Genomic DNA, 24,867 nt, shown 5'->3' with positions numbered 1-24,867 from the left:
ATTGATTACATTAAACCTCAAAAATGAAATGTCCTAAAGAGGAAACTCAGAAGCATTTCCAAAAACATTTGAGATCAACAAGAACTTGACTGAGATAGTTTTACTGCCCTTTTCTATTAGAGCTGCTCCATAGGAATGTCTGTAATTCTCATCAGCAGACACTCATTCACTTATCAGAAATATTCCAGGGCTCTTGAAAATCATGATTGTTGCCATGTAGACCATGCCTCTATTTTACTTACTGGGAAGAGGAAATGCCAGAAGAGCAGAGTAAAACTCAGAGAGTTTCTACATCTACAAGGAATATTCATCTGACTCCAAAAGCCATTGCAGCTTGTAAGAATGGGCAACACATTAAGAGCAATTATAGCCTTTCTCCCATTTGATGAGTGCCAGAAATACATCCTGGGAGACCTTGAAGAGATGCCAATTGATAAAATGTTGGATCTGAGTGGCAGGCAAGTGAGACGGTTTCCTGTGTGTGTTTGCTCTTTCAGGGAACTGGTCAAGCTGTACCTGAGCAACAACAACCTGAATCATCTGCCCCCTGAATTAGAACAGTTACAGAACCTTCAGATCCTGGCATTGGATTTCAACAATTTCCACACACTACCCCAAGTGGTGTGCACCTTGAAACAGCTGTGTATCCTTTATCTGGGCAATAACAAACTGGGAGACCTACCTGCAGAGTTGCATCAGCTCCAAAACCTCAAGACTTTATGGATTGAATCCAACCGCCTATACAGCCTGCCCAATGTAGTGTGTGAGCTGAAGCACCTCAAGACGCTACACGCTGGATCCAATGCACTGCGCTCTCTGCCCGAACAGCTACAGTATCTGAAGGAACTGCGTACTATCTGGCTCTCCAGCAACTTACTGACCGATTTCCCACCAGTGCTTTTGCACATGCCTTTCCTGGAAGTGATTGATGTGGACTGCAATGCCATTCATGATTTCCCCAGTCTCGTCCATCTGAATGGTTTGAAATTAGTGATCTATGACCACAACCCTTGTAGAAATGCACCCAAGGTGGCTAAGGGGGTACACAGAGTTGGGAGGTGGTCTGAGGAGAGCCCTGAGCCTAGGAAGCGATCTGGGATGGACAAGGACAAAGGAATTGAGGATATTAACTCCCTGCTGCCTCCCCCTCCTCCTCTCTCCTGCAAACTGTCCAATTAAAGAGCAAGAACATCCCTCACACACCAAAGACCCGAAGAATTATTAGTGCCTACTGCTGCCTCTCAGAAAAGTTCGACAGGACGTTTGGACTGGCTTTTGCTTTTGCAGGCTTGCATGAAGGTGACATTAGCAGAGTATCATTTGTTCCAGTGGTATGTATGCATCTGTATGCCTGCACCTGCACGGTAGCTATTTCAACACTTGTAGCAAATGCGTAGTTGAAGAGTTCAGAACAGAGACGGCAGTCAGCAGCTGTAATGTTATATAACTGCTTCTTTTCCCAAGAATCAAAATGGAAGGCTAAAACAGTGCACAGATGAATCAGATGACAGGATGGCCATTTTTTATTTAAGCAGACGTTGAATGAATTTTTTATATTCCGCCGCCCCCCCCCGGTCAATAAACTATAGCACTGGACTCTTTAATAATGGAGGCATTGTCTAGATTAAGCATCCTGAAAACATTTTGAAACCTTTTATCCTGTCTATAATTATTGGTTAATATAAATAAGCAACATTTCAAACTAGCTGCTCTTTAAATAAGGTCTTCCAATCAGATCCTAAAATGTTCTTAAGAATTATTAAAAGTCTGGATAAAAATGATTTGGGATTTTTTCTCTCATACTTTTATGATTTATCATTCTTCGTTCCTTTTCATGTATTTACCCAGCTCACTTTGTTAATTACTGCAGCTGAGAAATATTTTAACTTTTGTTCCATATTTTTTATGGAAAGTAAATCACAAACACACTCTAACTCATCTGTTTCCTGCCTTTATTTTTACAAATGACTCAAGGTGGTAAACATAACCAACATACATCTTTCTATTTTCCCCAAAACCCTGTGAAGTGAGTTGGGTTGGAAGAGTGACTGGCCCAAAGTTATCCAGCTGGCTTTCATGGCTATGGCAGAATGTGAACTCATGGTCTTCCACTTTTCAGCCTGGGGCCTTAACCCACTAGACCAGGGGTATCAAACTGCCGGCTCGCGGGCCAGACACATCATCCCAAAACCGCGCCCACCCCATTGCCGGCAATGGGGAAAAAGCTCCGATACGTTGCACGATGTCATGTGAAGTTGCGAGTTTGACATGTCTGCACTAGACCAAACTCTCTTTTGCTTGATTTTCTTCTCTCTGTCAAAAGCATCCAGGTCAGGTGTGTGAATCACTTTTTCCAGACTAGGGCAGCAATTTTAATCTACATGTATCATGTACGATCTCCAAAGATTACCGAAAAGGGAGATGGCAAGGGGCAGTATCTTTACTGGATAGGCAAAGCCAATGTTTTTCAGCAGGAAGCCATGAGGAAATGGAAGTTAGCGATGATTTATTTTTCCTTGCACATGGTCACTTTTAAATGGAAATATTTGGCTACTGTAATTTGGTGGCAGGAATTTGGTGCATTTTTGAGGCTACAAATTGATGCCTGGAAGGCTGTAGGTGGCCATGAAATGCTCATCGATTATACTTCCATAATTTTATGCAGCAATATTGATACACTATGGGTATTCCAGAACACAGCGGTTCTTGATAAATTAGATATTAGGTATTGAAAAATAACATACTTTTCATCTATATAGGGATGGATAACTTCATGTATGAGTAGCAACATCATTGAATAACATGACAAGTCCATAGAAGACATGTCTTTTTTCAGGCTTTTTTGTGTGGGTGGGAATGGTGGGTTTCTTAAGTTGCTTACCAATATTCCACTCTTAAGCCCTCAAGTTTAAAATACATGGTCACATTGTATCCATTATTGAGAATATTTTTTTTCTTAGAAAAGACAATTACATTAATTCACCTTGTAACTTCCAGGGCTGAATTGCTGCAATGTCCTCTACCTAGAATTAAGGGTGTCAAACTGCCAGCCCACAGGCCAGACGCGTTATCCAGAAGCCGCGCCCACCCCATTGCCAGCAATGGCAAAACCGTCCCGATACGTTGCACGTCACGTGACATCGCGAGTTTGACATGTCTGACCTAGACGGTTCAACTGACACAAAATGCTACCTTGTTTCAGGAAATCTAATGGGAGACATTTGTGTATTCAATGGATTAGTTATCATTTATTCCTAACTCATTTCACTCCGATTTTAAAAACCTGCATTAGATGGGGCTATGCCCTCCTGGGCATGTGGCTCTTAACTGCTATTAGACATTTCATAAATTTACCGAACATTTAAGTTACTAACTTTTAAGTCAGGGTTCCAAAATTAAGGAGTTTCCTTCCCAAGAAGGCTTGGAAGGTATATGTAGCAGGAAGCAAAACGTTATGTCCAACCAGCTACCCTTCTGTGGCCCTGAGGGGCAGGGATCAAAATGTGTTCCCTTGCAAATACTTTAGGGCACCCATTTCAGAATGCAGCCTTCCATGTCACACGAAGCCCAATGCAGCCACAATGCTTTTTGCACTGTTACATAGAACACAGAAAGCTGCATATCAGGACAACATTGACATATAAAGTTCCACATTATGCTTTATGAGCTCTTCCAGAATGACAGAAGGAAGACTCTTTCCTGGCCAGAAGTGCTGAACCTGGAATCTTATTTCAGTTTTCATACAGCCCACAATTTCAACTTATGAAATAAAAATATTATTCTCTGCTTTTGAAACCAAGTGTAAAATATATGATTTGTGCATTTTCTCTAATTGCTATTCAGTTTACAAATGCGTTCCTAAGGTGAAAGGGTTTTTTTATTCAGAAAGATGCGTCTGTCTAAAAATATTTCTCTTTTCTTTCAACCTCTTGTAAATCCTGAGTTTCTTATTGATTCATGCATCTCAAAATGCTGGCTAAGTCTTCAAAGTTTCATACCAAACGCATCCATCTGTTCTGATTAAGACTACTATGAAACTATTGTTTTGCTCCAACGAATGTATCTACCTCCAGAATTTTAAAGCATACCAACAAAATGAATTTGAAAGATGAACCCTAAAAGTTTTCATATTTCAATTTTCACAACTGACTTATCTGCAGGTGGCACATTTTTCATATTTTGATTAAAAATTCAAGAGTCTGCTTATCCACAGATGGTCTTACATATATATAGAATATATTTTTAAAAGTCTATTTGGCAGGTAAGCCAAACCCAATTTTGGCGGTGCATTTCGGTACCTAAAATTGTTGGCTTATCTGAGAGTATATACACTACTTAGGAGCCAAATTACTTTGCACGTGCTAGTACATAAAAGTAAATTTACTGCAATATCTTCTCTTTATTAACGTAAGAACAACCAATCTGATACTCTTCTGATGCGTTCAATTGTAACTTCCCTAATTCCTTATTACTGGCCACACTAGCTGAGGCTGATGGGAGCTGAGGAATAGTCTTAAATGAACTAAACATAAGATGCAATTTTTAATTTAAAATAATGATCCTGAACTCTGCTTATAAGATCAAGCTGCCATCTACAAATGTTTAAAATAATCTGCTCTTTCACTTTTCCAGGTTTAAGTGCACGTTCAGTGAAATAATGATAGGAAAATAAAAGATTAATCTATTTCTATTTGAAATGTTTATTATGAGTACTACACAAAAAGAACAGTGAAGGAGTACAGATGTACAATGAATTAGGTGTTGTTTTAAAAAACAATACAAGTTAAACCAAAACACTTATGCGTCAGTGCTAAATGTGCCAATCCTTCTGTAATCTGTTAGAAGTACAACCCAGTCTGGTTCAAATGTTCTTTCCGAATGCAGAATGTTCAACAAGGATACCGATCTGGTACTCGTTTCCTGAAAGAAGCAACAGAATTGAGTATAAGCAGATGCCACAGGACAGGAAAGTATTTCTTTATTCAAAATAGCAATAGCAATAGCGATTAGATTTATAGTGCTTTACAGCAACTCTTTGGCCAGTTTATAATGTCAACATATTGCCCCAACAATCTGGCTCCTTTTACCGACCTCAGAAGGATGGAAAGCTGAGTCAACCTTGACACTCACCAGGATCGAATTCTAGGCTGTGGGCAGTTTGCACAAAATACTGCATTCTAACCACTGTAGCACAATTGATTATAAATAATAAATCTCAATTTAAGATTTAATTAAGTAGTATTAGCTCATATAACCTGGTAACAGTGAATCATTAAATAGTGAAGCTATATCTGCCATTTTTAAACTATAAAAACATGGGTAGATAATCAAAAATATAGATGTCCTATTGGTGCATCCCTTCCAACTATGTTATTACCAAATGAGAGTAATTTTTGGCCTTTTTAAACAACAATACATATATTGAGTCTCCACAGAGATTAACCCAACTATTTCTCTTCAACTTCTCCTAAAAATTAATAATTTCAACCTATCTCTGGTGATATCCCTGCATCTATGTCCTGTTCCCTCTTGCCCTCAGAGGTCAAGACAGTAACTAGAAAAAACATTCTGCTCGAAAATCCTGCCCACCCATTGCAAAATATTTGATATTAGCTCATTCTCTCACAAGTGCTGAAAAGTTGCACTTTACCTTGGTGCCGCCTTAATGATGTCATCAACGCGGAGAATGACTTCTGCTGCTTCAGCAGCACTCAACAAAACCTGACGTTTCACCTGAAAGCTTTCAACGACTCCTAGACTTGCCATGTCCGCAATAGCAGCCTCTTTCATATCTTCAAGAGATTACAGAGAATTATCGACTTTTTCATTTTTGTTTCTGTTGCAATTTTCAACCACACAATTATTGTTTATAATATTATCCATATTAGGAGCTTATGCTTTTGGTTAGTTGGTGAACTGTAGAGAAAGAGCTCAGGTGTCCATTTAGATGTGAGGACTGTCTCTAGGTTCACAACCAGCCCATGACTGAGGTTTTATCAGAGAAATTTGAAGATTTACACTAAATTTCCATATCTATTTTTTTAGGCATGGCCACATTTTCTAGGCCTATATGAAGCCAAAGTTCAAAACGCATAGAAGAAACTAAGCTGTGTTTGGAATTAATATTAGAATTAAACTCACAATAGTTTCCAATGAACGTTCTAAGCAAGTGAAGGGGACAAAGAAAGAATATTTTAACACTTTCTCATTTTTAGACACTGAAGTGTAGAAACTGCAGTTCATCAGCAAATGCCCACTGGGTTTTTTCCCCACTCAGGCACTAAGATTTTATTAAAAACACGAACTTACCAAGTCCATAGGTATTCTTCCCTTCACTGTGGGCAGCTCGAAGTTGGGAAACCAAATCTGCACTATCATATCCAGCATTTTCAGCTATGATATTTGGGAGCTGCAAAGATAGGACTTTATTAAAGGACTATTTGAAATCAGTACCAAATAGCAACAGAAGCTAATTCAAACATACCATGGAACAAATCTATATTAGTTATTCACATTTAAGTATTTTCAATTACAGCTAAGTTGCTAATTGGGGAACAGGGTCAATTATAGTATTACTCCATTTCCAGACATATTCCTTTTAATTGGGCCTTTTACATTATATGCTGTACATTATGTGAATGGCTACCTTGAAGAAAAATATTCAGAATATTAATCAGTAACTTTTTTTCAAAACTCATGGAACAAGTAACGTATCCCACAAAAACGAATGCTGATTTCTCCCAAAAGGCTAGCCAGCTGGTCTTTTCCATGTTTTAGCTTTATATATTTACTTCTAATACAATTAACTGGACAAGAGCTTACCATACTTAGAGCCCTAGCAAAAGACTCCATTGCTAACGATTCTTTGCCAGGGGTTCTTTTTGCAAGCTCCCACACTGCATTAGCCATTAACATCTCTGAACAGCCTGAAAATTTGAAAAGCCAAATCTTAGTCAATGTGAGTAAATACATAATCTTTGCATTGAAGAAAGTGTAAATTTCAAAGTTTGAATATTCACCTCCACCATACACAGTTCTAGTATCTTTGACTGTCTGGGCAAGAACACAGAGTGCATCATGCAGAGACCTTTCAGCCTCATCAATGATTTGCTGTGTTGCACCACGTAAGACTATGGTGCAAGCTTCACCTAAGAATCAAAAAAGGGAGATACGTAAATTTAAATTTTAAGTCTTAAGATTATTAGATGATACATAAAGACTAGTTCAAAAGTTACTTGTAGAAAGTCTGATGCTCACATTTTAATTGACCTTTATGCTATATAATAATTTCATAAATTCTGTATTATATGGGCAGAACAAATCTCAGCATTCACATCCCTTTCTGAGCAGGGATGAAGCATCTAATGATTAATAGTTCTACAAAGTGTGTGGCATGCATTGTTTCTTATTATTAATGGGCTTACTAACTCCACTATATTTACTAGATCAGAAATACAATATGTACATTATAATGCAGGAGCGTTATGAAAAGTATGAATCATCAATGTGACTTCATGGGTTCTCTCCACATATGGTCAAATATTACTTTTACATTCTCTTATTTTTAATTTTGCATTTTTCCTCTACTATTTTGGTCCGATCACTGCACAGTATAAATAATAGCTTCTAAATAATTGGATTAGGATTGTTGTGTCCAACATTTAGTAGGATAGGAATAACTGGAGGATTGCTCAATCCATCTTACCCATAGCAACTCCAGAGAAATGAATAAGTTTATCTTCACCGATCATGACCTCTTCAATTAGTTTGCAGCTTCCTAGCTTTACTAGTTCTGGGTGATCAAAAGTTGAAGCAATTTCGCCACCTAAAAAGTTAAAGTTTACATAAATCATTTCACTTGCATAATAGTCCAATAATGGACTATTTATCTTCCAAATTGCTAAAATAAAGCAAAAATGCATTCTCTTCCTAAGTATCTCTGATAGCTTTATGAAGAAATGGCTACTATATACTGCTACTTTGTAACAAATCCTCTTCTATCCAAGAATAGAAAAATACTGAAAGTCCACTTTGATTATTTGACATTGTCCAGCATCTTCTTTGATGTGTGAATAATTTGTTCTTACAACCTAAAAACCAAATTTAAAAATGCAAAACTATGAAATTTATCTGATGAGTATCATGATAAATCAACAAGGAATAATGATAAAAAGAAGTTGTCATTCAAAACAACTCAAGATTTTGCACAAGGGAAAGGCATTTTGATTCACAGGAAAAGTGGACACCCAATCTCTACCCACCCATCCATAGCTACCATTCCCTACATAACATACCTTTAAGTATTCTTAAGCTTCAGAATTTTTTTTTCCAAAAGTTAGGAAATTATCATTCTTTCTTTTCATTTTCTCTATCCCATTTTCTCCAACTAAACTGAAAATATTTCAAGGGTAAATAATTAAAGTCAACACTATGTAGGATTTATTTACCTGTCACAAGAGCTAGACGCTCAACTCCAGCAAAATCTGCATGTTCAATTGCCATAACTCCAGCAGCAGCAAACATCTGTTCTGGGTAATTATAAATCAACTGCCTGTAATAGAAACATACAGTATTTCTAATCACATGGAAACACTAATCATTCTTCAACTGTTATATCTTAACAAACCTTCCATGTGCACGCAAAAGCAGAATAGATAATCCAATCCAATATCTTCCAGATATATGGGAATAAAAGTCCAATAATTCTAATTCATAATGCCTGAAAATTATAAGTTTTAATTCAACATTTCTGAAGTACAGTTGATTAAGGAGGCCAGTTTTTCGACTTCAAATTGTTCTGGACTTGACAAGACTGACAAAAGCCTTTAGGAGATCATCAGAGAATCAAAAGGTTATATCACAAAATAGGTACATGCAAACACTGCATTTCAAAATACACAACTCCAGATATCTGATGTTCCTAAAATGTTTCCAGTCTTTCTGCTACCAAATTAATTTTTTGAAATCCACCAAACATTTTTCTACATTCAATTGAATAAGAACAATCATTATGGATCAGACAAATTGTCTGTATGGCAAGTCCTTGTAAGGAAAAACAACTCTCTTGTTCATAAGCAACTAATGCTCAGATATGCATAGAAATTATCATTAATGGCCACTGACAGACACACTTATTCCATTTCAGTTGGAGGAATGAGTATTCTCAGTATTTGTAAGAACATGCAAATGAACTATTTACTGACTGATCAATAAAATTAAGAACAATATGTTTCTGGATATCTGTGTAATAGGCTTTAGAATATAAACACAAGTTATAAATATTAACAAGACAGAAAACCAATGCACAAAAGGATACATCATCCACAGGGAGAGGGAAGTATCCAAACATACATGGCAGATACAGTGTTACAATTCAAGCTGAACTCATTATATATGCACACAAAAGAGGTGGGCCTTGGGTGCAATATTATGCCTACCATCTTGTCTATTTTGAAACTGTCCAGTAAAGCTTCTTGGGACACAATCAAACTATTGTCATGCATCATGGTAATATAATGGTTTCAAAAATGTTGCTCCAATGAACAGAAGGATTCTTTCTGTCTTCATTTCCAATCCAATGCATTTCCTTTAGCAAAACAGGCAGGGATGCAAACTCCAATGATTCCCCTTCCATTAACTCCTCCGCTAGAGCTGCTGGTCCAAAATATTTTAGTATTTTTATCCTAAGAACTATAAAGGGAAGATAAAACAATTTCTCTACTTTTATCTAAGTGGGAACATTCTGAGTGTAAGTCTTGTTGGAGATAAAGTGAAACTGAAACTCTAAATCAGTGTTTCTCAACCTCAGCAATTTTAACACCTGTGGACTAGAATTACCCAGCCAGCAGGTATGCACATCTTAAAATTACTGAGATCAACAAACCATGCTCTAAAAAAAATTAGACTAAAATCCCTTTAGACTTTTTTCCACCTTTAATACAGTGCTACGTTTGTACTCAACTGCTTTGAAACTCATTGAATTTGTTACTCAATGTATTTTGACGCATTTTGTCCCGGTACCCAATTGTTTATTTGGTACTCAATGCATGAGCTAAAACTCATCAGTGTCGGCTGCCCTATGACTTATATTATTTCTAATGGGGAAAAATGGTTTGGTATTCATCATATCTAGTACTCAACGTGCCTCCCAGAACCAAATTAACAATGAGTACCAAAGTACCACTGTATAACTTATAAGCTCTAAAATTCAATCGAAAACCAAACTGAAATCTTTTTTGGGGGGGGGAAATAACAAAATGGTTGCATAAGTGTACACGCCCTTAAAAACCTTGTTCAAGCACCCTTTGATCTAATGGCAGCATAAGATGGGGTAGAAGTTTATTAACATGGCACATCTTGCCTTGAGGATCTTTGCCCTCTCTTCCTTGCAACAGCGCACTACATTTGTCAGACTACAAGGACATCTCCTGCACACAGCCCTCTTCAGGTCACCCCATAGATTTCCAATTGGATTCAGGTGCAGGCTCTGGTGAAGTCATTCTTTTGTTGATTTGGAGGTATGCATTGGGTTGTCGCATTGAAAGTTGAAATGCCTCTTCATCTTCAGCATTTTAACAAGAGGTCTGAAGGTTTTTGCCAAACTTGCCGCCATCGTGCTTCACTGTAGGTATGGTGTATTCCAAATGTGTAGTGTTCTTTTTGCACCAAACATACCTTTGGGAATCATGGCCCAAAAGTTCATAGTCTCATCAAACCAGAACACATTTTCCAACATGCTTTTGTCAAACCTGATGTTTTGCAGACTGTATCCGGGCTTAGATGTTTTCCTTTCTAAGAAAAGACTTCCATCTTACCACCTTATCCTACAGCCCAGACATATGAAGAATATGGGAACTTACTGACACATGTAGTACACAGTCAGCACTTGCCAAAAATTCCTGCAGCTCCTTCAATGTTGCTTTAGGCTTCTTGGACCATTTGTCTTCTTTTCATACGTTCTGGAGGGACATCCAATTCTTGGTAATAGAAATATGGGTAGTGCCCATATTTTTTTTTCATTTGTTGATTTCTTCACTGTGTTCCATGGTATATCCAATAACCTAGAAAAAAATTTGTACCCTAGTCCCGACTGATATCTTCTAACAATGAGCTCCCTTTGATGCTTTGTATGTAACCTCTTTGCAGACTATGGCTTTGCTGTAACAGGCAACTGAATAAATGTCAGAAAAGTCCTACTAGAATAGCTGAATTTTATATGGGCTTGATCAAGCTCATTTTAATTGATACTATTTACCATCAGCTTGAATATGATTAATTCTGAACACAGCCACATCCCTAGATAGAGTTTGCATGCTTATGCAGCCACATTATTCTAGTTTTTTATTAGTTTTTCCCTTAAAAATTCAGATTGTTTTTCAATTAAATTGAAGTGTTTATATCTTATATAAAAGGTGGAAAGAATTCTGCAGTGATTTATCTTGATGTGATTTTTTTTAGTATCTCAAAAACCTGGCACTTTAACAGGTGTATAGACTTTTTATATCCACTGAAGCAGCAAGCTTGTCAAGTATAACAGTCCAATTCTGCTGACAAAATACATACCTGTTGATAAAACAGTTTATTCCATGCTTTAGAATACGCTCAACCTTCTCCTTCATTTTCTCCTTTTCTGCTTGTTCTATTTCTGCTACCTTTGCTGTGGAATCCACTCTTACACGGGAGCCAAATATCTACATGAAATTAATACAATGGTTATATTAACTAAAATGTCAATTGCTTCAATTACATTAAATGTATTATGAAATACACTTACTTTAATTTTATCAGTATCCATGCCAGTATTGGCAATAAGTATCTTTGCATTTTCAATTCTTTTGGGCTGATTAACTCCAATTTTTTTATCCAATAGAAAACCTGAAAATAGTTTGCAGGGTAAAGCAATAAATGATTAAGTGAACTGTTTTAAAACCATGTACTACTAAAATTCTCATGTATTTTTGATATTTAGTAATCTTCAATTGGACAAAGCACAATCAGCATCATACGACAAAACCTCAAAAGGGCTAACCCTCAGAATGGTGGGGCCCATTACTCCTAAGGCAGGGGTGTCAAACTGCCGGCCCACGGGCCGGATGCGTCATGACGAAACCGCGCCCACCCCATTCCCGGCAATGGGGAAAAAGCTCCAAGACGTCGCGGGTTTGACATGCCTGTCCTAAGAGAATGAAATCTGAGAATTTTTTGCCACTTCAGTGTCCCTGCTGTTCAGCATTACCACAGTGCTGCCTTGATTATGCCTCATTTTCAATATTCTCTGATAGCTTCCCACAAGCTATGGGGAACCTGGAAGGAACTGATATGATTGTGGATGCTCCTTCTCACCTTCCCACTAGCAAAGTACCTGCTTGTGGAAAGCTTGCAGGGAGAAAGTCAATGCAGAAATGGTGTACCTTCCGTGCACCATCTGCACTCACACAGTGCTGGCCATTCAGTCCCTTGCTCTGCACTCTCACCTTGCTATCCACTTGCAGTCCCTTGCTCCCTTTCCCTTAACTACTTATCTGCTGGAATGGAAGGGGAAAAATAAAGCAAGGGAAGGAAGAGAAGAAAGAACTAATGAACAGAGAGAAAGAGGAAGGGAGGAAGAAAATTTATGACACTAACTGCCAGCTTCACATAAGGAAACGTGATAGAGAAGCCACCAGAAAATCAGAATTCACTCCTGCTCCCACCAATTTTTTCTGCTCATCCGTAGTCACACTATTTCTTTGTTTAGGTAAGGAAATATCTCTGAAATGTATTTATTTGGAAAATTTATATTGCTGCCTATTCGCTCAAGGCGATTCAAGACGGCTTACAGGTAATACGATGCCTTAACAAGTCACGGGAATTCTAGTGTTTTGATAAAATTGCAGCTTCAGTTTTCATTATACATCCTATAATATAATCTTACAAATATGTAATCTTACAGAAGATTGTTTTTTGTCAACAGCCTTCCAAGTGTGTTGTACACCACTTGTAAGAATTTGGATAGGCCGAATCTGCAGTAATGAAAACTCAAATATCTATTCTTGATAATGTTATAGCTTAAAAAGAAATATATAGTATACATGTATGCTCCAAATCATACATAAATACATAAATACAAGAAAAATAAAATTATGCAGAATTACATAAGTCTATGGATTCCTCAAGAATTTACTTTTACATTTCATCAAATAAAACTGCTATGTTGTTTCTTTGGTTAACTGGAACTTTAACAATAATCTTTCTATTGAAGTCTGCAATAAGCACTGTTATTTTTTACTGCAGATACATTTTGCATTATTTATGCAGCTAATCAAAATGGCTGTCAGTAATACAATACCTTCATCCAAGTAAGAATCTATGAGACTTCCTCCTAACTTCTTAATGACATGAATAGCTTCTAGGTTTCCAGATCCTTTCAGCCTAAGGACAGCATCTACAGCAAGTTTTGCAAAATGGTCTTTATGATGAGTAAGCAGTTTTGAAGATAGTGTTGTTTCTGCAATGTTCATTAAATCTTTATGAAATTTGGCTTCATTTTTACTGAAAAACAGGAAAAAAAATAATGAGGACCACCAACAGAAAATTACTTTTTAGCCCAAAGCAAGATCTATATGTAAACAGGGAAGTCTCACTCTTTTTCCAAAAATATATTCATATGGCTAATTGTTTCTAGAATGTAAAAGAACGGCATTTTAAAACAGGGAAGAAATAGCAAGAAATCCCACAATTTTTAGAATTCCAATAGATTCCTGCCAATGTGATTTCTTATTCTTGTACTTCAAAGATTTAAATACATTGCTCACAGAGATAACTGAATTCACTGGCAAGTTATTGTTCCCAAAGGATGAACTTTGCAGTACTGAAAATTGCAAACACCAAACGCTAGTCATCTACATCTATGCATTTATTGTACTTAACAATATAGTAAATTGTTGCATCCTGGAACAGACCACTTCCCTAATTCTTACATCAAATATTGAACAATCTTCTAGAGAACAAAAATATTCAGGAAACATCCACTCTATATGGTAACAGTAAGAGTTTATAACGCAGTGGAGTGAAATATATAGGACAAGGAAAATGGGAACTTGCATCTAATTACCGTATATACTTGAGTATAAGCCGAATTTTTCAGTCCACTTTTTTGGGCTGAAAACTCCACTTCGGCTTATACTCCAGTCAACAAAAAAAAGAACTGTCCCTTCGTTCGGAACAGGCTGCTGAGAGAAGGGAGGGCTGGGCTCCGCACGGGCCGCGGGTCCGGCGTTCGCCCGCCGAACAGCTGATGGGCGCGGGCGTGGCCGGGCTTTCTCCGGAGCCGGCGGGTTCCACCGGCGTTCAGCGTTCGCCCGCCAAACAGCTGACGGGCGCGGGCGTGGCCGGACTGTCTCCGGAGCCGGGCGGGTTCCACCAGCGTTCAGCATTCGCCCGCCGAACAGCTGACGGGCGCGGGCGTGGCCGGGCTGTCTCCGGAGCCGGCGGGTTCCACCGGCGTTCAGCGTTCGCCTGCCAAACAGCTGACGGGCGCGGGCGTGGCCGGGCTGTCTCCGGAGCCGGCGGGTTCCACCAGCATTCAGCGTTCGCCTGCCGAACAGCTGACGGGCGCGGGCGTGGCCGGGCTGTCTCCGGAGCCGGCGGGTTCCACCAGCATTCAGCGTTCGCCCGCCGAACAGCTGACGGGCGCGGGCGTGGCCGGGCTGTCTCCGGAGCCGGCGGGTTCCACCAGCATTCAGCGTTCGCCCGCCGAACAGCTGACGGGCGCGGGCATGGCCGGGCTGTCTCCGGAGCCGGCGGGTTCCACCGGCGTTCAGCGTTCGCCCGCCAAACAGCTGACGGGCGCGGGCGTGGCCGGACTGTCTCCGGAGCCGGGCGGGTTCCACCAGCGTTCAGCATTCGCCCGCCGAACAGCTGACGGGCGCGGGCGTGGCCGGGCTGTCTCCGGAGCCGGCGGGTTCCACCGGCGTTCAGCGTTCGCCTGCCAAACAGCTGACGGGCGCGGGCGTGGCCGGGCTGTCTCCGGAGCCGGCGGGTTCCACCAGCATTCAGCGTTCGCCCGCCGAACAGCTGACGGGCGCGGGCGTGGCCGGGCTGTCTCCGGAGCCGGCGGGTTCCGCCGGCGTTCAGCGTTCGCCCGCCAAACAGCTGATGGGCGCGGGCGTGGCCGGGCTGTCTCCGGAGCCGGGCGGGTTCCACCGGCTGGGCTCCCCACGGCTGCCTCAGCAGTTGGCGCGGCCGCGGGTCCGGCGTTCGCCCGCCGAACAGCTGATGGGCGCGGGCGTGGCCGGGCTGTCCCCAGAGCCGGGCGGGATCCACCGGCATTGGGTGTTCGCCCGCCGAACAGCTGACGGGCGCGGGCGTGGCCGGGCTGTCCCCGGAGCCGGGCGGGATCCACTGGCATTGGGTGTTCGCCCGCCGAACAGCTGACGGGCGCGGGCGTGGCCGGGCTGTCCCCGGAGCCGGGCGGGATCCACCGGCATTGGGTGTTTGCCCGCCGAACAGCTGACGGGCGCGGCCGGGCTGTCCCCGGAGCCGGGCGCCTTCCACCGGCGTTCGGCGTTCGCCCGCCGAACAGCTGATGGGCGCGGGCGTGGCCGGGCTGTCCCCAGAGGTAAACTTCGTGACCCACCCAGCCCATGCATAAAACAGAAATGAAAAGTCTTAAAAAAGTTTTGCGCGGTTAAATAAACAGCATTTGCATATTGTTTCTCCACAGAGCACCGACAAAATTCGCTCGAATTAAGGAACGTGGGGAGCTAAAGAATCGGGCTATAGGGAATGTCTGGCATGACGGGCAACCCTGGGAAACACGAGGACTGTAGTGCAGTGGCGTAGCGTGGGGGGTGCAGGGGGGGGCCGGCCGCACCGGGCGCAACATCTGGGGGGGGCGCGACCGGCGGGCTAGGGCAAGGCTGCTCGCGAGCGAGGGGTATCTGTGCCTGCGCCGACACAGAAACGCTTCTCTCTCCGGGTGGGGGAAGGTTCGGCGGCTCCCTCTGTATGCGCACGCCGCCTCGCGCTCCCGTGAACGAGAAAGAAAGAACGGCAGCGTCTGTGAGCCTCGCCAGCGGCGGCGTTCCTCGGTGTGGGCGTGCCTGCGTCTTTGGGTGTGAGGCTTTCGGAGAGGCTGCCTTTGGCTCCTGGTACTTGCAGCCGGTTTAAAAGAAATGAATTCTTGCCCGCTTTCACAGACTTGTTCTTTTACACCGGCTGCAAGTACCAGGAGCCAAAGGCAGCCTCTCCGAAAACCTCACACCCAAAGACGCAGGCACGCCCACACCGAGGAACGCCGCCGCTGGCGAGGCTCGCAACATCTGGGGGGGCGCGACCGGCGGGCTAGGGCAAGGCTGCTCGCGAGCGAGGAGTATCTGTGCCTGCGCCGACACAGAAACGCTTCTCTCTCCGGGTGGGGGAAGGCTCGGCGGCTCCCTCTGTATGCGCACGCCGCCTCGCGCTCCCGCGAACGAGAAAGAAAGAACGGCAGCGGCGGCGCCTCTGCCGCCCGTTTCTGTCTGACACACACACACACACACACGCACGCACGAGGGGGAGAAACAACGCTCTGGGCGGCAGAGGCCTGGAGAAGGAAAAATCAGATTACCCCTTCCACACGTAAAACTTCCAGTTTAATTACAAAGGAAGAAGAGAGAAACTTAGATCAACAGCTCACCTTCATTTCCTCTAGGTCGCAAGGGGAAAAATAAAAATCAAAGATCCTTGGAAGTAATGGTTGGAAAAGTTTGCAAGTCTTTGGGAAAGTTCAAGAAGTGAAAGGAATACCCTCCTCTTGAAAGACCAGATAAGGCAGACAGGGAGATGAAGAGTTCAACCGAGTTTCCTCTTTTGTTCAGGCATCTGCTTTTTGAAATGCACCACCGGCTGCTCCGTCCAGAAGCCCAGATTCGGGAGGGCTGCTTGGCTTCCACTTGATCCCCCCCCACTACCCCTGGACCTCCGCCGCCGCCGGAGGCTGGATCCGCGCTCCGCAGCGGCAGGGCGCGGATCCAGCCGGCGGCAGAGGCTTGTGGAGCACGGATCCAGCCTCCGCCGGCATGCAGGCAAATCCTGCTAAAGGGCTTTTCCCCCCCCCCACTGGATCCGCGCTCCGCAAGCCTCTGCCGGCGGCAGGGTGCGGATCCAGCCGGCGGCAGAGGCTTGTGGAGCACGGATCCAGCCTCCGCCGGCATGCAGGCAAATCCTGCTAAAGGGCTTTCCCCCCCCACTGGATCCGCGCTCCGCAAGCCTCTGCCAGCGGCAGGGCGCGGATCCAGCCGGCGGCAGAGGCTTGCGGAGCGCGGACCCAGCCGCCGGCGACAGAGGCCTGCCTGCTTCTTTCCGCCGCGGAACGAAGCAGCCTGCCTCTCCAAACCTCCCCAAAAGAAGCAGGCAGGCAAGGCACGGAGATCCGGAGACCTGCTGACGTTTGGGGAGGTTTGGGGAGGTGCCCAAACCTCCCCAATCATCAGCAGGTCTCCGGATCTCCGTGCCTTGCCTGCCTGCTTCTTTCCGCTGCGGAAAGAAGCAGGCAGGCAAGGCACGGAGATCCGGAGACCTGCTGAGGTTTGGGGAGGTGCGCGCGCACCTCCCCAAATCTCCCCAAACGTCAGCAGGTCTCCGGACGGCGGCGGCTTGGGAGAGGTGCGCGCGATCCTGGAAGCACCGAAGCCTCGGCCGCGCGCAAGTCCTCGGTAAGCTCCGGGCGGTCACTTGCTTCGCGTCTCCTGAGGGAAGGGGGGGCGACTGGAGCGGGCGTGTTTCCTCGCCTGCTGGGCGCCGCGATTTGCCCGGGGAACGCGCGGGCCCCGAATGGCAGCGTGGAGCGAGGAAGCGGACAGCCAGGGCTTCCCCGAGAGCCGCGGCCACACAGGGTATTCCTGTGTATTCAGGCTTGCAAAATGGCGGATCGAGCCTCTGCTGGCGGCGGAGGCTTGCAGAACGGCGGATCGGCTTATACTCGAGTCACGAACTTTTTCCAGTTTTTGGGGATGAAAATGGGGGTCTCGGCTTATACTCGAGTCGGCTTATACTCAAGTATATACGGGTAATACTTGCATTAGTTTCTACAGGTATATATACTACAAAATTCTGAACATTCAGTGTATTTTTGTTACAATGCTACAGTAAAGATCATTTATTTCAAATCCTCCCATAATAGCAAAGAACAATCAAGTTGTAAGCACTATTTTCTATAATCCTTTTTTGTTAGAGACATAATTTTGATCTCACGTTTGATATTAAAATGCTGCCTTGCCTGTGGCCATACTAACCCATTATCCACAGCTGACTTCACCAAGGATTCTCTGGCTGCTCTTGTGGCTTCTCTCCAACCAGCAATAATGGTCTGTGGATGGATTTTCCTTGCAATCAATAGTTCTGCCTCCTATTAAAGAAATATACACTGTTTACCTGAGTAGTATACAGGTAGTCCTCAAGTTACCAACCTAATGGAGCCTGACCATTAGTCTCGTAAGTCAAAAACTCATCAAATGAATCGGACTCAATTTTACAAGTTTTTAAAATCAAATTCATTAATTAAATCAAATGGGTTGTTAAATGAACAAAGATCTGACTATTTCCTCCTATAGCTGTCATGTTAACTGAACTGGGAGGGGTCCCCCCCTGCCGATCAGCTGTTTCAAGTGAGCTGGCTCAGAAACTAAATTGCCTCCATTAATTGCAGCCATTAAAGTTACTTTTTTAAAAAACAAAAACAAAACTGCTGCTAGCCAGCTCAAGCATCTTCAGCTGCTCAGAGGGGTAGGAGCCGTTGGTTTAAAAAACACTTGCCAGTAAGAGTCTCCAGTCAGGCAACCAGAGGGAGATGGGGGTGGGATCTGCAGAACTCTCAGCTTGCAATAGTAACAGAGATGGAATGGACCCTGAGGTCATCTAGTCCAGGGGTCGGCAACCTGAAACAGTGAAAGAGCCACTTCCTTCAGGCCAGGCAGTGGAGACAAAGGGGGCGGTGGAGGCAACGTCGCGGCAGAATCTGGAGACTAAAGGTGCTGCATCGCCATGAGGGAGGGGTAAACGATGCCCTCTCCGACAGGGTGCAGCGAGAGGAACTGTTGCCTCTGCTGCTGCCAAGCCGGGCAGGCGGATCCCCATGCGGTGGTGCGGACACCTCCGGGTCCCTGAACAAATGGCGACGGGGGAGGCGCGCCAATGGCTTGGATTTGTTGCCAAGGTCAGCAGGCCTGGCAGGCACAATGGGGGAATCTCTTGGAAGATCTGCCGCCCGCGGGATGGCCAAAAGGCAGGGGCCAACAGGGGAAGCTTCCGAGACCCCCAGTGGACCCCTCCCCGGGCTAGCAGAGGCGGCGGTGGAGCAGGGCGAGGGGAGACCTGCCGGGCAGGGAAGAGGTAGGCCCGGGGCACCCCGAGACTGGCTGCCCCCACCCACGCAGCAGGTAGAAAAAAGGCCCACTCACCTTTCCAGTCCTCCCATCTCTTCCTCTGCTGCCGCCACATGCAGTCCGAAGAAGCAAAGAGGTTTGTGGGCAGTCCCACAAACCAAAGAAGTTCAACCAATCAATTCAAACTTTGCGAGGTTTGGGGGTTTTTTTGTGAGAAGTTTGAATTGATTGAACGAACTTTTTTAGTCCCACTTTTTTTTCCGGAATTGCACATGGCGGAGGAGGACTGGGAGCCGCAGGAGACAGCTTAAAGAGCCACATAAGGGTCCGGAGCCGCGGGTTGCCGACCCGTGATCTAGTCTATACCACCATTCTCACAAGAGAGTACAGTATTTCTGATAAATGCCTATCCAATTTCTTCTTAAAAGCTTCCAGTGATGGGGCACCCCCAATTTCTGGAGGCAATTTAAATTTAAAACCTACAAACTACAGTAATATATGCTAATCTCTAAAATAAAAGCTCAATAGTTTGCAGGCAGTAGCAGATAGCAGCAAACGCAAACCGGGCCCCAGGTTCGCTCGTTTGGCTATGTGACCAGAGACAAAAAAACACACCCTTCTGGCTACTGGTAGACCCAAACAGCCCAGGCAAGTCACGGGAGTTAAAAATGGTGGCCTTTGTAGCAGAGACTGAATCCAAGTCACATGGCTACAGAGGCCTCTTTTTGGTTGCCATTTTGAATTTTTAATGTAAGTACCCTTTCTGAAATTAATTTGTTTTTGTGAAAACCTGCCAAATAAACATTAGTACTTGGGGGATTACCTGTAGTTTTGTTTCCATCCTGAACGTATGTAAACATTATCAACTATTTTTCAATTCTGTTGAATATCATATGTAGTACTGTACCACATGAAATCCAAACTTTAAAAATTTATTGCAAGTTTTTTCTTGGCTTGATACATTTCAAAAATTATACTGAAACTAATTTTTAATTGATAGCATCTATTTTTATAACAATTTCCAACATAATATAAAAATTAGCACTACCATTTTTTCTCAATGATCTCTCCTTAGGTTATATGGTTTCTATTATATAAATTGTTTAGCAGAAGATAGTTTTCACATTAAAAACTCAATTATTTAGGAGCCATTTTTTTTAAAAAAAAGTTGAAACCTGTCTTCTCAATAGTTGTAATTTTTATTAAAAAAACAAATATATAACAACTTACTCTTAGCAATTCAGCTGCCAGAACAGTTACTGAAGTAGTTCCATCACCAACTTCATCATCTTGAACCTTGGACATATCTGTAGGAATAGTATTTCATAATTAATATTTCCCATTTGTCAGATAGGGACCTCTCCAGGAGGACTATGCAGTGCTTTTCATTTAAAAGGAAGAGTGCTATAGAGTGAGAATAGGTGTGCACACAGCACACATTGTCAAGCACATTTCCCCTTGGACCATGCTACAGTTGTGTAGAACAGCTGCATGATCCTAAGCAAAGACTGAAGCTGCTTTAGGGAACTGAAGGGAGATGTTACATTTACTCCAAAGTACTTTTTTACCCTTTGAATCCAGAACTCCACACAGCCTCACTGTTCAGATAAGAGAAATATCACATATAAACAAAGCTATGCAGATTGTTGAATATCCATAAGGATTGATGAGGTCTCCACCACTTTGCTTTTGATAGGCAAGATGTATCCTCAGCTTTTCTTGGCAAATAATTGTATTTGCCTGAAAGCACAAAATCAGCTCCGAGTAAGCTGATAAAGCCGAACTAAAGATACTACAATTGTTTTTAATCAGAAGTAGAATATACATACTGATACACACACACACACACACACAAAATCCTGGATATATTCATGTTGAGAAAAATAGTCGAACACCAGGATAATATAAAAAAACTGTTTAATAAACATAACTTTTGTCAAAATGGATTCCATTCTAACATTGGCAATTAGCCGACAAAGCTAAATTTATTAAGCAGTTGTTTTTTTTTTGTTGTTGTTGTTTTTTGTTTTGTTTTTTATATTAGGGACGCGGTGGCTCAGTGGGTTAGGACGCTGAGCTTGTCGATCAGAAGGTCGGCAGTTTGGCGGGTCGAATCCCGAGTGCCGCGTAACAGAGTGAGCGCCTGTTACTCGTCCCAGCTTCTGCCCACCTAGCAGTTCGAAAGCACGTAAAAAATGCAAGTAGAAAAATAGGGACCACTACGGTGGGAAGGTAACAGCGTTCCGTGCGCCTTTGGCGTCTAGTCATGCCGGCCACATGACCACGGAGACGTCCTCGGACAAACGCTGGCTCTTCGGCTATGAAACGGAGATGAGCACCGGCCCCTAGAGTCGGAAACGACTAGCACGCATGTGCGGGGGAACCTTTACCTTTTTACCTTTACCTTTTTTATATTATCCCAGTGTTTGACTATATCTATCTATCTCTATATCTATCTATCTATATATAAACACACACAGAGAGACACACACACAGCTATTATGAATAACTTTTAAATTATTTAAAAAGAATCTGAATAATGTATTTAAACATACATACCAACCAAAATTTTAGCTGCAGGGTTATCAACTCCAATTGCTTTTAAGATTGTTGCCCCATCATTTGTCACTGTCACTGTCCCCTCTCTTCCAGTACTCAGAAGAATCTTGTCCTGCAAGTAACACATTTATGATTATAAAACCCCAGATTCAAAATACTAATGACAAAAAGTACTTGCAGAATCTTACCATGCCTTTAGGCCCCAAAGTGCTTTTAACCAGGTCTCCAATGGCAATAGCTCCAATAAAAGAGGACTGTAATACAAATAGTCAATAAACAAAATTTATATCAGCTTGAATTCAGGGTTCCAAAAATAAAAAATACATGTCAACGTTAATGTAGCTATAGTTATTAGAATAAATTAATGACAGACTTACTAAACGAGCAGTTTCTGCTTTTTCTTCATCAGCACCAGCCTTGAAGATGTTCACAGGTGCAAGTGACATGCTTGCCTGAATAAGTTATTGGGATGACATAAACCACATTGAATAAAGTAACGTACAAGCTCTTCACCAGTAACGATGGTATTTTTTGATATGTGAATGTTAGAGCACGTAAACATTTAATGTCACTAAAATATTAAAGCAAAATTATTGAAACCAAAGTTAATTTTTAGAGTTCAGTTAGGTTAAGTGTAGTATTAAAAGAACACAATCTTAATTTATTTTCATCAATACTATTTTCCATGCATAATTTCAGTTTTTAAACTTGTATTTACCATACATTCATAATATTATCCATGTTGTATCTAAGTTGCTTCTATCTCTGTTTTAAAGACAGGATGATTTTTTTAAAAAAAATCAGACTAATAGTAACATGAAATTATTTAGAAATTGTTAACAGGACTCAAATTTTCAAGAAAATTAAATCTCTGAACAAGATTGCTCTGACATAATAGAGTGGGCTTTTCCATGGAAACAGTTTGTGCAGAGCCAAACTAATTTGCAAGGCAGTGCTAAGGAATCAAACTCTCCTGTATTGGACAGGTGAAAGCAAGCAGCTTTCTCGACTGTTAACTACAGAGGCGATGCTCAGGTTTACTTCACTGACTGGTCCTATGGGAATCGCAGAAAAACCCCAGGAAACAGAATACATCTCCATTACATTTTGAAATTACATCTGAAATGAAAGAAATTCGTTTCCTCGCGACGGTAGAGAAAATTAAGACGAGCTGAGGGAGAGAGGCCCTGCGTCCGCCTTCCCCCTACTACTCTGTTCTTCTGGAACAGGGGTCTTCAAACTCGGCCCTTTTATGACTCATGGACTTCAACTCCCAGAATTCCTCAGCCAGCATGCCTGGCTGAGGAATTCTGGGAGTTGAAGTCCATGAGTCATAAAAGGGCCGAGTTTGAAGACCCCTGTTCTGGAATATGCCGTCGGCCGTTCCCATCCCTGGCCAACACGGCACCGAGTCTCGCCGGCTGGGAATGAGGAGAGCTGAATCTTGCCGAGGAGAAATTACAGCTCACGGGCCTAATATTCCCCACCCAGCCGAGTCCACCGCGAGCAGTTCTGGAACCTTCCATCTCCCCTCCCGCCGAAATGGCCTAAGATCCCCGCCGAGAAGGCCCTGCGACCGCCTGAGCTGCAGTGAAAACCCCTCAGCGCCGCGCCAAGGCTCACCATAGTGACGGTGCTCCGAAGGCTCGAATCGCTCCAGCCGCCTCGTGTCCAGGGATAAAGGCACCCACCCGCTCGTGCCCAAGATCGGATCCAACGAGCGCCGGAAATGACAGAGCGCGCCCGCTCCTCACCGCCGGAGGAGAAAGTTGCATGTCGGGAGATGTAGTTCGGCGCTCTATATCTACGCTTCGACTGAAGTTAGGCCAGGGGTAGGCAACCTCGGCTCTTTTATGACTCATGGACTTCAACTCCCAGAATTCCTGAGTCAGCTATGCTGACTCAGGAATTCTGGGAGTTGAAGTCCATGAGTCATAAAAGAGCCGAGGTTGCCTACCCCTGAGTTAGGCTGTTAGGCTGTGTGGCAGTAGCGTGAGCGCTACATTTTGCAATGTAACGCAGACGAACCCAGCCGCCACCGTTGGTATTTTAGCTTCTCGCAGCACCGCAAAGAAACGACATCAGAAATCTGTGTTAGTTCGTTTAGAGCAGGGGTAAGCAACCTCGGCTCTTTTATGACTCATGGACTTCAACTCCCAGAATTCCTGAGCCAGCCAAGCTGGCTCAGGAATTCTGGGAGTTGAAGTCCATGAGTCATAAAAGAGCCGAGGTTGCCTACCCAAGGTTTAGAGAAAGGAGGAAAAATCCAGTGTTTGAAATTCTCTCTTTTGTACACATAAAAAGCTCTCTTTGCCTACCAGCTGCCTAGCTTCACGTTATTGCTGAACCATATACAGTCAAAGCGTATTGTGCTTTAATGTGTTTCAGTCTCTGAAATGTGCAATAAAAATATGAAACCTATGAAGATAGGTTTATTAAAGCAACCATTTACTAATGCAGAACCCACCATTTTTCTTTTTTTGCCTGATTTTGCAGTTTGTATAATAAGAGGACAGATTGTAACTTTAAACAACCCATTAAAACAATTTCATTAATCCACTCTCAAATAAGCATGCATAAGACTGAGATCTAAACATATTTGGTTGATTATTTTTTTTAAAAAAATGTTAATAAAGATTGTTAATGTACCAAGCATGATGGAAGCAATGATGAGACAACATAAATGACAGCAGTTACCAACTAAAAGTTCATGTTAAGAGCAAAAGCCAGTATCTCCATTGTTCTAATTCTGTCTTCTCTTGGTCATCTACTGTTATTTGCTGTTTCATTTCTGGCCCAAAGTCACAATGGTAATTTCTTCAACTTGGCAAATGCAAGAAATACAAGTAAAGGCCCTCAGGCTACATTAGTTACAGATTCAGAAAGCAAGTAGTATCCCAAAGGTACTTTTTCAAAAGGCAACTGGACTTTCTTTTTCCTTGAAGATGTTTTGCTTCTCACCCAA

The 24,867-nt window shown here is 43.0% G+C and overlaps 2 protein-coding genes across 2 annotated transcripts; one reads left to right on the top strand and one right to left on the bottom strand.

Moving 5' to 3' along the window:
- Positions 1-258: 258 nt before the first annotated feature.
- Positions 259-1,179, top strand: LRRC10 (leucine rich repeat containing 10; the record flags this gene model as incomplete). Its single annotated transcript, XM_083365351.1, has 1 exon — positions 259-1,179. Exon 1 carries the CDS (start codon positions 343-345, stop codon positions 1,177-1,179), a length of 837 nt encoding a protein of 278 aa, XP_083221477.1. The 5' UTR covers positions 259-342.
- A 3,498-nt stretch (positions 1,180-4,677) lies between these two features.
- CCT2 (chaperonin containing TCP1 subunit 2) lies at positions 4,678-23,636 on the bottom strand. The gene is made up of 16 exons (XM_083365423.1): positions 23,526-23,636; positions 22,280-22,354; positions 22,091-22,156; positions 21,903-22,014; positions 20,574-20,650; positions 18,255-18,367; positions 13,328-13,530; positions 11,774-11,874; positions 11,563-11,690; positions 8,448-8,551; positions 7,706-7,825; positions 7,020-7,148; positions 6,823-6,926; positions 6,310-6,409; positions 5,651-5,792; positions 4,678-4,920 (listed from the first exon to the last, which is right to left on the bottom strand). The coding sequence occupies exons 1-16, from the start codon at positions 23,526-23,528 to the stop codon at positions 4,890-4,892; spliced, it is 1,608 nt and encodes a 535-aa protein (XP_083221549.1). The 5' UTR covers positions 23,529-23,636; the 3' UTR covers positions 4,678-4,889.
- Between the last annotated feature and the right edge of the window lie 1,231 nt (positions 23,637-24,867).

Source organism: Vipera ursinii (assembly GCF_947247035.1).
Source record: "Vipera ursinii genome assembly, chromosome: 6".
Taxonomy (NCBI): domain Eukaryota; kingdom Metazoa; phylum Chordata; class Lepidosauria; order Squamata; family Viperidae; genus Vipera; species Vipera ursinii.
The sequence above is the reverse complement of the archived record's forward strand: the minus strand, read 5'-3'. Positions and strand labels throughout refer to the sequence as shown.

Coding starts and splice junctions, on each gene's coding strand:
- CCT2 (XM_083365423.1), bottom strand. Junction 13,531..18,254: donor AAGTCAGCTGTGGATAATGG/GTTAGTATGGCC, acceptor CCTGTTTTTCAG/TAAAAATGAAGCCAAATTTC. Junction 7,149..7,705: donor TTTCTCTGGAGTTGCTATGG/GTAAGATGGATT, acceptor TTTGATTCTTAG/GTGAAGCTTGCACCATAGTC.